Raw genomic sequence first — 16,469 nt, 5'->3', positions numbered from 1 at the left:
CTGATATTAAGATGACACTTTTTATAGAGCTTCAGCTTCTATGCTGCCATTATTCCTCTGTGGGATCCGAGACCAGGAGGTGACAAAACAGCCACCATGAGCCAAGTGACAGTAAGTAACACCCAGGAATTATTGCTGATTTTGACTCAGTGCAGTAAGAAACTACTATGGTAGACCAGTGATGGTTTGTTTAGTGCAGGAGAGCAAAGTAGGATCAGAGATGAAACTGAAAAAACCATAAAACTGGGGAGGTTTCTAAACAAAGCTTGATTTTTAACCTGACAGTAAAAGGTTATATTTTACAAAATACCCATATGTTGTACAAAATACCCATAATAACAATAATAATAATGATCCCAGGAGCAAAGCGTTAAAGGCATCAGTTTGCTACTCCCTATGTATGTTCTTTTTACTTTCTTTTGTATTTGTATTTACCTCTTTTTGCCTGTGGTACTCTCAATGCTACAAGAATGAATGCAGCTCACGTTAATGTCACCAGCTGTAATGAAATGATCTGCGGTTACTCTTGTGAATGTTTTGCATCACTTGTTTTTATTGTATTTGTACATGGGCTTTAAACCTTAATAGTAGCTTCCTTCTTTTAAAAAAATGGTTTAGCATGTTGTTCAAATATGTATGGTTCAAACAGGTTAGCCTAGCTTACAAATTTCTCCCTCCTACTTTTACCTGTTTAATGCATTTGACTTTACCTTACCCCACCTCTTGTAGGTTTGGAAACAGAGAGGTAATGACTCTCTCGGGTGTTGGTTTGCACTGTGGTTTTTTACCACTTGGCTAAGTCGCTTCAGTTTATGCCTTTTGCTTTTATCTCTGTGATGTAGCCTATGGAGACTGAATCTGTAAAATGCTTGAGTTTTAGGTAACTACCATAGCAAATGAAACATCCTGTTAACTGGATTTTTGCACAGCTAACTCTAGAAGTTTCTCTGTCCCAACACACAAGGTCTCTGACTCCCTTGGTGTTGACCATTATAATGTTCCTTCTGCTCTGCCCTTGATTCCCCTTTCTTGCTTGCCTCCAGTTGTTTTGTTCTCTCGTCTTCCTTTGTCCTGCAAACAATTTTTGCTGCCATTCTCTGTCTATTCCCATCTTTTAGCAGGTTGGTGAGCAGCTGGGAATACAACTGTACAAATTGTCCCTATCTGCTGTGAAGTGTTTCTTTCTTTGCAAAATGTTCTGTGCAAAATTTTCAGTTCCTTCACTCTCACCTTTACCTTCCTGAAAAAATATTTGGAGTAGTTAGAAAGCAAGAGATTAAAAGATGAGATTTTCCTTGCACAGTGCCTAGGATTTACAAGGTCAGGATGTGAAATGGAGCAGATTTCAGAGCAGGGAAGAGTTTCTGAAATTGTGCTGAAGTGGAGGACAGTGGTGCTTACCATGTTCCTACTAGTGGCAAAATACATTTTTAAACTGCATTATAGCAAGAGAAATATTGATATTTGGCTGACAGAACATTAGCCCAAAAATGAACCCCGGAAAATGGCAGACACAAAAGTGCCCTGGAGCTAAATACTGTCACACTTTAGAAAGTCATAAGCAAGCAACAAGAAGAAAACACTTGGTGACACAGCTTTTAGTGCTTTTGGCACGTTTTGGAATGTAATGGAGAAACCATGCAGTGCTATAATGTGATAAATTTGTGGGCATTAATACATGTGAAGACAGATGTTTTGATTACTGTATTATGATGCACAACTCTCTGGCTAATTTGCATGCAACATTTCTATGATTAATAAATGAGGCAATGCTGGAAACTACTGTACTACAGCGAACCACTTGTAGCAATTGCCAGCACTCCAGCATGCAACATTAAATACTATGCTCTGCTTCTGTAAGCTTTGAATATTTGAACATCAGTTTGCAGTTCCCAGGCTGCAAAGTGATCAAAGGAGGGGAAGAATATTTCTTACTTTTATCCCTCTTACAGAGAACCAGAATAGTCAGCAGATACCTTGTGTAGAAATGTCAAGCAAACACAAATGGAAAAAAATAAAATCAAAAGGACTTACTAAAATAACTTGAGTAAAAGTGTAACACAGCTCTTTATAAAAAGCAAGATATATTTTTCAAGTCCTAATGTTTTGTAGTTAACAGTTTTAGTAAAATGAACATATCATATTTGCATAGAATAGCATACTCTCCATACTGGGATAAATAATTTAAAGACCATGAAGATAAGCATACAATGAGTCTGCATTAAAAATTTTTATTATGCTGTCTGAATCCAAAATCTAAAAGTGCTACAACTGATTTCTTGGTTCAAACACCACTTCTTTTACAGCATCCATGCCAAATTTCTGAGGATTATGTGAAAATTCAGAAGATTAGATCTATAATCTGGTATCTTCAGTCTAAATAAAAAAGTGTCAGATATGTGACACATATGGCTAGCAACTCAGGGTATCAGGATATCTTGAATACACTGATATTGCTATCCGAGCTTGGAATTTCAGATCAGGCTCTCTGCCTTTTACTATGAAGAATTTTTTCCCGGCTACAAAGGGTTTTTTCTCACACTAACACAAATTTTTCTCAGCCTAACATAGATTTTTTTTCATCTCCAGTCTCATTTCTTAATTCCTGTACTTTTAAGAAACCTCTTGTGAGATTAAAGAGGTGCATCATATTCTTGCATCACTCCCTGAGCACAGTTAGGCTTTGGCTTCCTGAGCTTTCAGATGACGCTGACAGCACCACTCTGCCTCCTGAACATTTTACTGCAGGCATGGGCAGCTTACATCTTCTGAAGCAATGACTGTATTAAGTGCCCAGTAATGTATCCTTCCCAGAAACTGAAAATAAAGGTATAAAAGAAATCTGCACAATAATTCATGGGCGTTAACATATGGGTGTAATTTTCTCTGTGGATAATTATGTGGCTATGCTAATAATGCCAAGGATGCTTTGATACATTAAAAAAATTCTCACAATGATGTTATTGAGCATTTCATTAGTCAGAAGTACGCCTGCAGACCCCTATGACAAGACAAAGCACCAGGCTGCATTAGCATGCCTTGAAGAAGGTTCCCAGCTCAGAGAAATTGCTCCCAAAACTTCCTTTGACTTACTGGCAGCCAGCTGGCATGGAGCCCCAGAGTCCTTGAGAAATTCTCCAATACATTGCTCATCACTCCCATCATGAGAGCTCAGGGTTTGTTCAGTTGCTGTGGAGACACCAGAAGCAATTCCACCACAAAGGCTGCCCTGTGAAGTGGGCTCAGGCTGCCATGCCTCTGCCTGTTTTCCAGTATTGTCATTGCTCAGCTGGAATTAAACTTCACACAGTTTAAATTTTTAAGCATTCAGGGTTTTTTTCTATTTTTAGCTTTTCTTCAATGTCTAATCCTTTGACCTCTTGCATTAACTTTGTGTAAAATTGCACTGTTCTAACACAGCAAACCACTGCCCTACTGACACACAATTACCATCATTGGGGAAGGATCCTCAGGGATGCAGGGGTTTATAGAAGAGACAGCCAGGTTTTTTGAACAGTGTCAGGGAGGCAGAGTCCTGCCCTTGCTCTGGCGGTGGGGAGGGCAGGAGATGCCCCGGTGGGGGGGTTGGATTTGGAAAGGCTGTGTCTGCATTTCCTGCACCCCGCCAGCGTGTCAGGCGTGCTGGGACCGAGCCTCAGCTTGTGGAAATGATTGCAGGGCAATTTATAGCAAACAACCACCCCTACTGCTGTGTTTGTTACAAACTTGGCTGCAGTACAGTAATGTTTAGTGGATTAATAATGTTTGCTTTTGGCCTCTCCTACTCTCTCGGCAAACAATTTTCATGTATAATAAATGTTCTTATTTAGTCTAACTAGAACAGAGCCCAAGGGTCAGAATAGCCAAACCTGCATGCTGAGAAGAGACTCCAGGTTTCCACACCAGGCAGCAGCTTTCTTCCCTCTGCAAGCCAAGGTCCAGTGTTTGGGCACTTCTGCAGAGTCAGTTTTGCTGAGCAGGTCTCCCTGAAACTGCAGAAGGGCCATGCCACATGTCCCCTTTGGCAGGAACCAGTCTGTCCAGTCAAAAGGGTTGCAGTGGGCAGCAGAGGCAGCACAGAATCACTGGAACAGGCAGATATTTCTTGAGCATTTGGCATCTTAAAATAGAACAGAATATTTTAAATTTAAAAACCTTATTTATATATATATAATAGGCAAAAGGTAAACATCTGACATAGGGCATGCTGTGAGGGGGTAAGTGGCTTATGGTCTTGCATTTTCGAAGAAAGCCCTAAGGCTTTCAGAGTTACAAGCCCTTTAAAAATCTATACTGCTTATTTTGTTGACTATTAGTCTCTTTTGGGAAACAAGGAGTCTGCCCATGTTTCATAACTTGTAGCAGAAATACACAGATATGCAAATACAGAAGTTACACAACGAAAGCAAAACTGACTTAAAGCTGTTTACAGGCAAAAAATGAGAACCAGATCTGCAGCCTTTTTATTGCTACACCACTGAAATGAGTGTGTGCACAGCCAGGCTGCTGAGGTGCTGATAGTGCTGAATGGTAGCTGTTTCTCTGCATCTTCCCACTGCTCTTTATAACTCCTCAGTTACAGCTAAAATGGAAGCAACATGTCCTGGGTATAATGAAAGATGACTGTTTAAGTAGTCTTGTAAAACTTTATGACAGCTATTAATTGACCAAGTAATTAAGAACAGCAATCAGCACTTATTTCAAGTGATGCACTGGTGACTGCTGGCCTGGGGAGCAGAAGGCTGGCAACACTGCTGTGACAACCAGTGGGACAGAGACTCTTGGCTATTGAACCCTGTGACCCAAGTGCTGTGGCTGAGTATTTGAAAATACTACAAGAAATACAGGTTGTTACACAGATCCAGGAGCTCTCTGACATGCACGGTGAGCTTGCCAGCACTGTCTCCAGCAGAGGATTCCTTGCCAGTCCTGTGCACTGAAGTTGTGCTTACACAAAGCTGTGGGCAAGATACAAGAGCTCAGACAGGCAGGTTAGGTCAGTGTCTGCCATGAAAAGATAGGCAAGATAATTTTTGTCTTGGCTTATCTGAGCAAAGCCCTTCCGTGCCATGGCGCAGTGTTCTGTGTCACAGCAATTTTCGCTGCCACAAAAGGTGTGGCTTGACCACAGCTAGCAAAACAAGAAGTAAATATGTAAAATAATTTGACAGACATCAGAGAAAGAACCTTATCAAACAAATTACTTATCTAATGTTATTGGGTCATATGCAGGGAAAATAAAATAAAAAATTTCTTGCAGGATATCTAAGCAACAAAACTATTTTCACTGAGCCATGAGACTCAAGCTATGAGCTACCTTTGATCCAGACTGGCTAATTATGAAACCTATTCCTGTACAATTCCCTTCATTATACATCACACAGAATATTTCTATCTCTTCAAGAAATACGCACAAGTGTTTTCTGAAATTAATTAGTTTGACACTTCTTACACTTCATTGTTTGGCTGATTGTTCAGGGTGAAAAGGGAAAGAAATCTTTGGCAACCTGTTGTGGTTGTGGGGCATTTCTTTATACCTACTTCCGTGGAGGATCAGTAGTGGGAACTACAAACACAGCAAAACAGAAGTATCAGTGGGACAGCCAGATATTCAGACTGGAGTTTATATTAGCAATTCAGGAAAAAAAGAGATAGAAACATATAAATATATTTAGGAACACATTAAACACAGATACACTTCTGAAATCTGAACACAAGAGTGTTTTGGGAGTTTGCAAATCAGCTTTGTCTTTATAGCAAGACCATGCAAACTTCAGGTCCTAAGCCTGAGACTGGAGATACTGAAAATTACAGCCACCTTTGTTGTAATGTGAAAATGTAGGTTAAATAACATCTTTCTTCAAACATATTCTTCTATTTTTTTCCTAATTGTCTCCGTTTTTCCTTTGGCAGGTATAAAACATTTTAACCAACCACAAATAACTATACAGATGGGAGAGGGAGAATATAAACAGACCATTGTTACTCTTTGTTTTGCTTATTCATATTTTGAACATGTTTATTTGTTTATAAAATTGCTGTATATGAATAGAAGCACTAGAAACATTTCCAAGCTATTGGTTACAGATAATTTAAAGATGATTTAAAGTTCATTAATTCTCTAAAAATGAATCATGTAAAAATGAGGCCTTCCCGTCCTCAGATCTATTCATCTCCCTGTCTGGATCTAATTTTCTCAGCTCTTTTAAAGATTCAGCCCAAGCTGAGCAGAAATGCTATGATTTATCTCAACAATGCCAGAAATCCAGGGCAATTCTGAAGTACTTAGGGGTACTTATCCCTTGCTACCTGCCAGTGCTGACAGCCCAGTTCAAGAGAGAGGTTTCTGCTGTCCCTCCCATCCCAGGTCCAGCCCCACTCCCAAGGTGTCCAGGGATGCCCCTGCAGGGTGTGCACAGAGATGTGCTTTGGTGCAGCCCCATGCAGCAGTGTCCCTCCCATGCCATGCCATGCCATGCCATGCCATGCCATGCCATGCCATGCCATGCCATGCCATGCCATGCCATGCCATGCCATGCCATCCAGGATGGTGACAGGAGGCAGAGAGCAGAGCAGGGCCCAGCACACACCCCCTGAGGGCCCCACACCACAGGAAAGCAGCTGCCCTTCACCTGCTCCTACAGCTAACAAGGCGATGGCCCAGCACATCTGGAAACTCACAGGGCTGCTTTTCAGAGTGAAAATACAGTTCAGGGAGAGAGAGATTTCCTACACTTCCCATGTAACAAGGGCTGTGCTGGTTGGGAGGAATGGTTTGTTACAGCTCTCTGGGAGCAGAAGTGCAGCTTTCATAGTGGATTATCAAATGCCTGAAGGCTTTGTAGATCTGTTCGTTCTGGGTACAGATGAACCCACCACTTCTCCAAGCTTGCTCAGCAGCACGGTTCAAGTCCCCAATGCATGTCCACTGATCTTTGTATTTCCTTGAAACAGCCCATTTGGAATGGTCATTAATGGAATGGAAGGTGGAGTTCAATGGCATCCCTATTATGTTTACGTTGTAGACGTGGTAGTCAAGAGAGCAATTCGAGTAAAGCTTTTCACCAGAACGCTGCCAGGATTCAGCCAACAAATCAGTCTTCAGTTCCTGAGCCATCCAGGCCACATAGATATCTGTGGAATAACATAGGGTGTGGGAAATCAAGTGTTTCATGTTCATTCATTTAAGAACAGACTGAAAAGCATGATCTAAATTGTGCTAGTTGCATTGTAAAGCATGAAGTTGGCCAGAGAAAATTTTGCCCTCTCCCCTTATTTTGACCTTTTCAGAAGTTCATTTCTACTTTTTCTCCTTCTAGAAAACCTGTTACAAACAAACAGCACGAAAAAAGGGAACAGACAAAAAAATTGCAAGTCCTCTTCATAACAAAAACTCCCAGATGATTCAACCCCCCTATTTCTTCTTCTTTATTACTGTTGAATAATGGAACATAATTTTCCTGAAAATCTGATTGTTCAATACTTTAGGATGGACCAGACAGCTTTTTGCTTTGTGAGGCTGAGAGAACATTAGGATAGGACAGCATGCCTTGCCCTCTGTTACATTTATTGCTGAAGCTGAACTTCCTTTTTTCCCCTCAGAGAGAACACAAATTTTTAAATAATTTATTAATTCATATTTTAAGAATTAATTGAGAATGTGTTCTATAGAGAGCAAAAGGTTCTCTTACCATCTATGAACAAGTGTGACTTTGCAAAGTGGAGAAAGTTTTCCCCCTGAGCTGACTGGAGCTTGGAGAGGTGGTGCAAGGGGGGCGAGGGCAGCCTGGATTTTGCACAGAGTTTCTGGAGATTTGGGAGATCAGCTTGGAAGATGTCAGGGATGGAACAGCTGTAGATTCCTGGATTATAACTCAGCATCTGTTGGTCTGAGAAAAACCCACAAAAATGAACACATGCAGAATTAAAATGGGTTAAAGAAAAGCAATCAAGAGAACAAAGTTCTGTCTTGGACAGAAAACCTAAATCCTTCTTAATCTTCACAGCCTATCTCCTGGATGAGTTAAGTGTCAAAGTATCTTATTTTAGCAACCAAAAATTTGTGTGTTGCTTTGTATTGTGACTGGCCCGGCAGCACAAAGACTGGCTGGGAGAGTACACTCAGGCTTTCACTTACAGCCCATTATTCCGAGCAGAACTGTTAACTGGTGGTTTTGGTCCACTGCCACTTCCACCCATGCCCATCTTTGAGCCTCTCTGCAGTCAGGGAGCTCTCAGACATCACATGTAAATCCAAACCTGGCTGTATTTACAGGACTAGTCTCCAGCCAGTTACAGCTGCCAAGCCAAAGGCAAACAGAGGAGCTGCTAAAGGGTCTAGTTTGGTTTTAGGGAGAACAGAACTTGACTTTCAGCATCTGGATTGAATTTGCAGGAGAAATCTCCTTTTCTGAATAGTGCTCAACTGTAGAAGAACTTGCCATGGAAAGCATAAACAGCTAGAGAACAAATGGGCTCATTAGGTGAGTTCATGGAAGACCAGTCCATCAGAAACATTCCAGTCTTTCTGGTTCAGGAAATCCCTGAACCACAGATTAGCAGAAGCTGGGAGGATGAGCCAGGAAAAGCATTAGCATATGCATCTCATTTTTTGTCCTCTTCTGCTAAACACATGCATAGATGTGTTTCCACAAACAGGAACCCGGGTTAGATAGCTCTGAGGTGTGGCCAGCCTGGCAATTTGCACAGCGTGTGCCATTCATTTACTTGATTTGAGGTTTGTAAGTGAGAGAAGAGGGGGAAAACAGTGTGAAAAGAGTTGAGGAACATGCCAATATGACTTGTTGTAGTGTCTTTCAAAAGTCCCCTTTCAGGATTCCAGTACCAGTTATCACTGCCAGATAGTTCTGAATCTTGCAGCTGTATTTTGTTGGGTTTTGGGTTTTTTTGTATATTTAGTATTGGCAATTTTTGTGACAAAGAAATACCTGGGAAAATTCTAGGTGATATTTATTCCACACTTCATATTTTTGATGAGTCAAGGCTACTACTCCAGCTCAAGCAGAGGTTGCCTTACATTTTTAGAACCTGCAGATGACTGTTGCTGACTGAGGTATTACTGTTAAAAGTGATTAATCATCCTTCTTTGTATTTCCAAAGCATTTGTTTGCATGGACTGAGTTTACTCTCAATATGCACTTGTGACTATTATTATCCTGATAGTCCCCACAGGGAGATGAAAACAGAGCAGAAGAGTGAATTTCCCACATTCACACAGGAAATCATTGGATAAACACAACTGAAGCCAAGAATGCTTTTTCCAGGCCCCACTTGGTTTCCCAATGTCACAAAAAAAGGTCAAGAACAAGGAATTTTTGAGGTGAAACCTCAAGGAAAGCAGTCAGAGAGGTGTGGTGGGACTTTCTTAGGGAGAAGCTTTTCGTACCTATTTCCGTGAACTGATCATATTTGAAGGTTATACAGATGGCTGTCTGTCCGAAGGACTCGCCACTAGATGGATATCCATACCCATCCTCAGGGTTGGGAGGGAACAGAGGCACACTGTGAATCACCCAGAAGCCTTGTGATTTATCCAAGAGCAGAAATCCTATCAAAATAAAACTGCAAATGAATATAGGAGGAAAAAACTCTGAGATGATAGAGCTGTGCCCTATTTTGGTTTTGCTGCTGCAGATCCCACATTTCAATGTGTTAATGTCTACAGTAAGCTATTCTAGAGTAGATTATTAGGCCACAGAAGACAGTAATATTGTATTAGAATTGCATCAATTCTTTCCTGCATAACTCAAACTGTCATAATGTTTTATTTGACTAAAATCCTTTCACACCTCCACCCTCTGCTCAAATTTTGCCTTCAAGAGTTCCAGCAATGGAAGCTCACAGGTTGTGACCCTCTCTCCATTGCTCATCTTTCTTCACTTCAAATATTCACTGGACAAAGGGAAACAGGTTCTGTCAACACCGTGGCTTCTTTCCCAGACCAAAATGTGTCCCATGGGGAAGCAGCAGAGAGACAAGCTATGCTTGTCCCCTCCAGGGTGGATCATGCTCCTGAGCTGTGCCCATTGCTGCAGCCTGAAAAGACAGCCCTGCAAAATCCGCTCATTTCCATCCCAGGCTGGGCAAACCCCATCTGCTTCCTCAGGGGAACATTTAAACGCCACTGAAGTTTACACTCATTGAAAGTCTCGATTTTCTGTAACTACATCCTACAGTGCTTTCATGATCTTGGCAGCAGTTTCTTGTCCCAGAAAGTTTGCAGAGGTTTCTGTTGAGGGAATGTTTCCCTTCACATCTTGTACTGGTTTGCCATCAGGCACAGGATGGTGCTCAAAGGATTTGTATTAGTTTCAACTCTTGAAACAGAGTCCATAAGCCCCAGGATCCTTCACACAGCACAGGCATAGCAAAACCAAAACAAGCTGCAGCATAGGTAACTATACAAAAACCACACACCATGCAGATCACTCTTCAGTTTTGCTTTAGGCAGGAATTTTAGATATGCAGATAGGCAAACAGACAGACAAGCAGATTCTATCTGCAACTTTAGAAAGGAGAAAACAGTAGTTTGGGACTCTCCCTGTACCTTTGGTGTGTCCACATTTCGACCCTTTGGAGTCTGATTCAGGGATCTCATCATTGTATATTGCATATGCAGTGGTGTTCCTCTGCAGGGAAACACACATTTCTGAAAATTATGACATTATGACATTCAGTAAGAGAAAGGCACTTAAGAAAACATCTGCTGGGAACAGAAGAAAGGATTCAGGATTCCTCTGTGTGAACATCATGAGCCTAATCCTGCTCCCAGTTCAGCTGACACAGTCTCTACAGAGCTTACAGTACAATAAACCTGAAGACTCAGCATTAGGCCTCAGCTGAGTGGAAACTCTCTCAATCACTGCAGTTGCCTTTCCCAAGGGTTGAAAATGCTTGCTCAGCCAATTTACATGGGTTTAGTGGCCCCTTGCTTGCAAAGAACTCCCACTGTCTGTTTTCTGGGCCTCTCTCTGATTTAGCAATCAGATCTGGTAAAAATATTTGCTGAGTAAAAACAGGCATGACAACTGCTGTTATTAAGGGCAAGCAATTCAAGCTTTTTTGCAAGAAATTTGCATACAGTCGCACCTTATTTCCCCTGAATAGAGAACTTCAAAGGAGTTGGGACATGCCTACCCTCACAATGTACTCTAAGTTTGTAAACAGTTTATTACAGCTGCAGTAAGACCTGGGACTTGACAGTTTTCTGGACTGTCAATATTTGAGTGACTTTTGGGAGTCTCTTCTACATACCAATTAATTGCACCCTACCACAAACCCACAGGAGAAATGCAAAGACACACCCAGACTCCCAACAATACTACATAGATGGGAAAAAAAAATAATTATAGGGAAATCTTGTGATATTTTACTATCACTTCACACAAATATACGTGAGGTGTCTGAGGGTGGGAGCAAAAAAAAGGCCAACAACCAGCATACCAGTGCTGGAGCAGTCACAGTCATTTCAGGGGGATGATGAAAACTCAGATTTTATTTGAGTCACAGTATGAAACACGTGCACATAGCAGGGCTTAGGACATGTGTCTGTAACAATTACCACTGACCTTGGTCAGATATTGCTTCAGATATTGCTCAACATGAATTGCAGAAAAGAAGCCAAAGGGAGAATGTATGAACATTCTTTTTGATGGACAATACTCTAACTCTATGAAAAGCTTGACTAGATATTAGAAGTTTGAGGATTATCCCTAATTGTAGCCAAAACTGAAAATAATCTGCCCAGCTGTCAAGGTGCTCCTCCCCTATGCTTTTTAGCAGATCCATTGGTCAGGCCTTATATGCTTATTTTGGCTGCTTTCATGTCATCTGCACAAAATATCAAGTAACCACACTAACAGAAATGAAATGTCACTTGCCTTGGATTCATATGTCTCATAGAGCTGCTGCAGTGTTTGTCCCAGAGCACCCTGGCTCATGTTGATGAGGTATTTACCAAGCTGCCACTGTGGAGTCAGGGCATCCATGTACAGGTATTCCAGTCCCAGCAGGGGAATCTGTCCTTTGGCATGCTTTGGCAGCTTGTAAAGAGCAAACCTGCAACAGTGAAGAACAATTGGTTTTTCACCACCACCCTATTTGAATATGTAAATGAGCATCTCCTTCCCTGAGAAAAGGAGGTTGAATCCAGGGATGCCCAGGCTGGAGGGGGAGCAGTGTGGCCATCTCAGCCTCAAAGCCTGGGGACCAGCTGCAGTTTGGCAGCACAGTCCCTGCTGCAGACAAATTTGTGCTGCTTCTTAACAAGCAAGGGAGGCTCATTCAGCACCAAAGTCCTGTTGCTGTTGCCAGACTGCTGTTGGTACCCCTGAAGAATTTGAGGTAGCCTTTGTTGAGTCCATGAAATCCCTATTGTTCCTGGTTCTGGTAAAGGTCCCTAACCCAGTCTAACATTCCCCCAGGTCAAGCAATTTCTATATTATGTAAATATGGCTTTATATTAAATAGATAAAATTGGGTATTGAAATAAAAAAGTGCATTATATTATATTTATATGTATCACAATCACAAAATAAGTATAAAGCAAAGTGTAGTTCCAATCATACTTCCCATAATAGACTTGCACTCTGATGAACTGTTACAGACTGGAAATTTTCAAACCATTAGCCAGGAACACAAATCTCTTCAAAACTGTAAAGTACTCAATATTGTCAGTAAACAGAGTAAATGGCTCAGTTCATACAAAGGTTCCTGATAAAGTAAACAAGTTTTCCCAGTGCACAAGTCCACGGGATTAATCACAATGTAATTAACTCAGCCACTTTCTCTGAGGGTTGCAATTGAGTAATTTGCTATTAATGTCAACAGTAAGGACTGAGTGGCATTCTTTTCAATCTGTACTATTTAACACAAATGCAGCCTGTGCTTAACCCCTTAAGTATATCAGGAGGAGTAAACCTTGCCCAGTTGATTTAGAGGCTCAAGTTGGTCACAAAAGACATCTCCAAACACAGGTAAAAAGTGGCAGGAAAACATTTTACTAGAGAAGAACATTTAATCCATGGGATATATACATGTACAGGCAGAAGAAAAGCACACACCAGTCGTGGTCCTGGTAATCCACCTGATTTGCCACTGATTGAATGATCTCCTAAAAGTATCTCAGCAGAAATAATTTCTGATGACAGATCACAGAGAAGGAAGTGATTTATATAACTAGGCTGGGGAGAGTGGTCTGTGCCTATACATGCATCAGGAGTCACAACAATTCCTTTATTTGAAATAAAGATTTGAAACGAAGATTTGGAAAGGGGAGGAATAGCAGTAGTTATAGTAGTAAGAGCTGATCCAGGAATTAGTAGATGAAGCCTTTCCAAATTACTTCGAAACCTACTGCAAGGTTTATGCTCTGGAAGTGTTTACAGCCTTGCATCTGACAAACCACCTTAGCAGACATGCTTACGAAATGCTAGTCATTGAGCTATCAGGAAATTGCCTGCCAGTTCCCAGTGGATACATGCTTTGTATCTTTCCAGAAAGCCAGCTGAGTGTATTACCAATTAAAGTTGTATAAAATCTTTAGTGCTATTCGTGCACAGGAAATTTTTCAAGAACTTAGGCACTGATGGGAGCAGAGTAAAGGTTATTTTCCCGAGAACCAAGAAAGAGCGAATCCGCTTAGACTGGATTAGCATTGTCACATTGTTTTCTTGTGACTGAACACAATTTACAGGCAAGAATCACATCTTTACTTCTTCCCTTCCTCCCCACCCCCTCAAAAGAAGCCCAAACAAACAATGTGCATGGCGGCTTCAGTCCTTGACTCAGCATTTCTCAGAAAGCATAGCTCTGGCTGTTATTTGCAGGGAAGGCTTCCCACAGAAAGCAGTGAGTTTAGATGACTAAAGGAAAGACTCCGCCCCGCTCACACAGCCGGTCCTGCGGCCATGGGCTCTGGCAGCCCCCGCGGGAGCTGCAACGAGGACTGTGGGATGAGATCCCGAGTGAAGGGAAAACACAGGAGAGACTTCTGCCCGCCCAGGTACTGCTGCGGGGAGGAGCTGCCAGCCCAGCTGGGGAGCACAGATGGGATCAGGTCAGATAAAGCAAGTGATCCCTCTGGTTCAGCGGCAAATGAAGGGGTGTGTGAGTACTGAGGAGTTATGGAATACTGCAGGATGAAACCACTACATAGCAGAAACTCACACAATCCTGATACTAACTTAAAATAATGCAGTGTTGTTTGTTTAAAAGGACATTGACATATTTTGTTTAAGAGGAGGCTTTTCTCAGCAGTTTCAGTTCTGCTTCTCCTGTCAGCTTCATAGCAACCAAATCCAGAATCCAAAGGCTGACTCTTTTTAGTAAACCAGAATGACCCCAGCAGACAGGCAAGTTTCTTTTCTTTTGATCAGGGCATACTGAAAAGGTAATCCCCCTGTCCTAGCTGCTAAATTTGTGAAAGGGAACATGGATTTGCCTCTGCAAACCCCCAAGTTCCCTCCCGGAACAGGCCCCACGTCACTGGCATTGACATTCAGGCACAGGTGAATTACTCCTAGCCCCAGACTTCAAGAAATTTCTCAGAAAATTTTAATACAAAAATTGTCCTCATCTAAGAACTTGACAGTTTGTGTATATATTGGTCTGTGGGTTTTGTTTGTTTTTTGTTTGTTTGTTTGGGTTTTTGTGTTCATTTGTTTTTCACAAAAAACCTTATTCTGCAAGGAATAAATCCACTTTAGGTAGAAATAAAATATCTCATACCTTTAAGTTCCTGGGTAGCTGCACCAACTAAGAGTCTGATTCCTGAAAAAATTACACTATCCAGAAGTGCCTCGGCAAAGTTGACAAGTCACAGGGATGGATTAGACCCTCATATATTTGATGCTATGCCAACAGAGCAAAGCCAGCTTTGTGCTCCTGCCTGTGGTGCAGGACCGCCCGCCTTCCCTGCAGTTAGCTCTGTGCGCAAGGAAAGGGATGGGCCTACTTCTTTAGCACTTGTATCCAAACTAATTGTTGTTCACAAGAAAAACATTTTTTCTTTTGAAACTGCTTGATATTTATCTTCAGGAAGCTCTTTTTAAAGAGCCCTCATTTCACTTTTAAAATCTGAGCCGGATATTATGCAATTTTACTTTGCATCTTTTCATCTTGAAAGCTCATTAATCCAATTAATCATGTAATCCCCGAAGTTGGGCTCGCAGCTGGCAGCGGGAAGGCACCGGCGGTGCCGTGACGGCAGCTCCGGGCAGGGAGCGACTCCTGCTCCAGGCACAGGCACAGGAGCTCGGCCGCGCTGCTGCCGCCAGCCCGGGGCGGCTCAGCCTCCGCCGCCCCTCGGTGCCCTCAGCAGGGGCCGAGAGCGCCGCTCCGCTGCTGTCAGGGCCAGCCCAGGGACACACGGACGCCTTCCCCGCCCGGCGTTCCCGGGCCCGGCCGTGTCCCCGGGGCCGCCGCTGGCGAGCGCAGCTGGCACCGCAACACAGGTTACGCTCCCTTTGATCATGAGACACGAACGCTGTGTAAAACCGTGATTATTTGATTGTTCTACAGTTAGTCATGATGCTGCACGGTGGTTGGTTCAGGGAAATGAAATCCGATTTCAGTGACTTATCCCAGGTTTTTCAAACGCAGCACTCCGCCACCACTCTCGTGCCAACAGTGCTGAACCAGCGATTGCCTTTGCGTTGCTCCTCGGTGGCCCACCCACTTTCCGCGGTTTAATCTCAGTGTATTTATTTACTCTCCCAGCGTTTCTCCCCTGCACGGTATTTACTCACCAATCCACCGTCTCCCCATCTTCATTCCTGCAGGAAACCCCAGCGGCCCACAGGGGCACGCAGGAGAGAAGTAAGAGCAGAGCAGGCTGGCACCAAGCAGATCCCGCCGGCATTTTGGTTTCCCGGCTGCGCAGGGCGAGCCCCGAGTGGCTCTGAAAGGAGAAGTTGCGCTGCCAGAGCTGTCAGCTCCAGCCCACGGAGCAGGGAGCGCACCCCGCCTGGGAAACCGGGCTCCAGAGCAGGGCCGGCCATGGGCAGCGGGGCAGGGGCTCCTGGGAGCTGCCGGAAACTGCTCACGGTTTCTTTGGGCAACAAAATGACAGTGGACAAGTTATGCTTTTGACAAAACACAGAAAAAATATTTTGACTATTTAGAATATTCATGGTATTCTGCTTTAAAAAAAGCTCCAGCCTGCAGATACCGAAACCCCTTTTTGTTTTCCTTTCAGTTCTCCATGACTGACGTACAAATTTTTCACACCTATCTAAAATAACCCCCGGTGTTCAGACAAGCAAAACAACATTACTCTAACGCACTACTTCTCCGCCCAGCCCTCTCCCTGTGCCTGCAGAAAGGGTTCCCAGTGAGCGTCCGACACCGGCTCCGGTGCTGGGCACCTCCAGTCACCCCTGGGGATTGAGCCTGTAGGGACTGAGCCAGAGAAGCGCTCTGATCTCTGAACCAAATGAATTTACTTACAA

At 42.9% G+C, this 16,469-nt stretch overlaps 1 protein-coding gene across 1 annotated transcript; it reads right to left on the bottom strand.

The window, feature by feature from the left end:
* Positions 1-6,042: 6,042 nt before the first annotated feature.
* DNASE2B (deoxyribonuclease 2 beta) lies at positions 6,043-16,146 on the bottom strand. The gene is made up of 6 exons (XM_030953387.1): positions 15,768-16,146; positions 11,901-12,078; positions 10,568-10,649; positions 9,407-9,568; positions 7,692-7,889; positions 6,043-7,134 (listed from the first exon to the last, which is right to left on the bottom strand). The coding sequence occupies exons 1-6, from the start codon at positions 15,878-15,880 to the stop codon at positions 6,779-6,781; spliced, it is 1,089 nt and encodes a 362-aa protein (XP_030809247.1). The 5' UTR covers positions 15,881-16,146; the 3' UTR covers positions 6,043-6,778.
* Between the last annotated feature and the right edge of the window lie 323 nt (positions 16,147-16,469).

Source organism: Camarhynchus parvulus, chromosome 8 (genome assembly GCF_901933205.1).
Source record: "Camarhynchus parvulus chromosome 8, STF_HiC, whole genome shotgun sequence".
NCBI lineage: Eukaryota > Metazoa > Chordata > Aves > Passeriformes > Thraupidae > Camarhynchus > Camarhynchus parvulus.
This window is presented reverse-complemented; position numbering and strand designations above follow the sequence as displayed.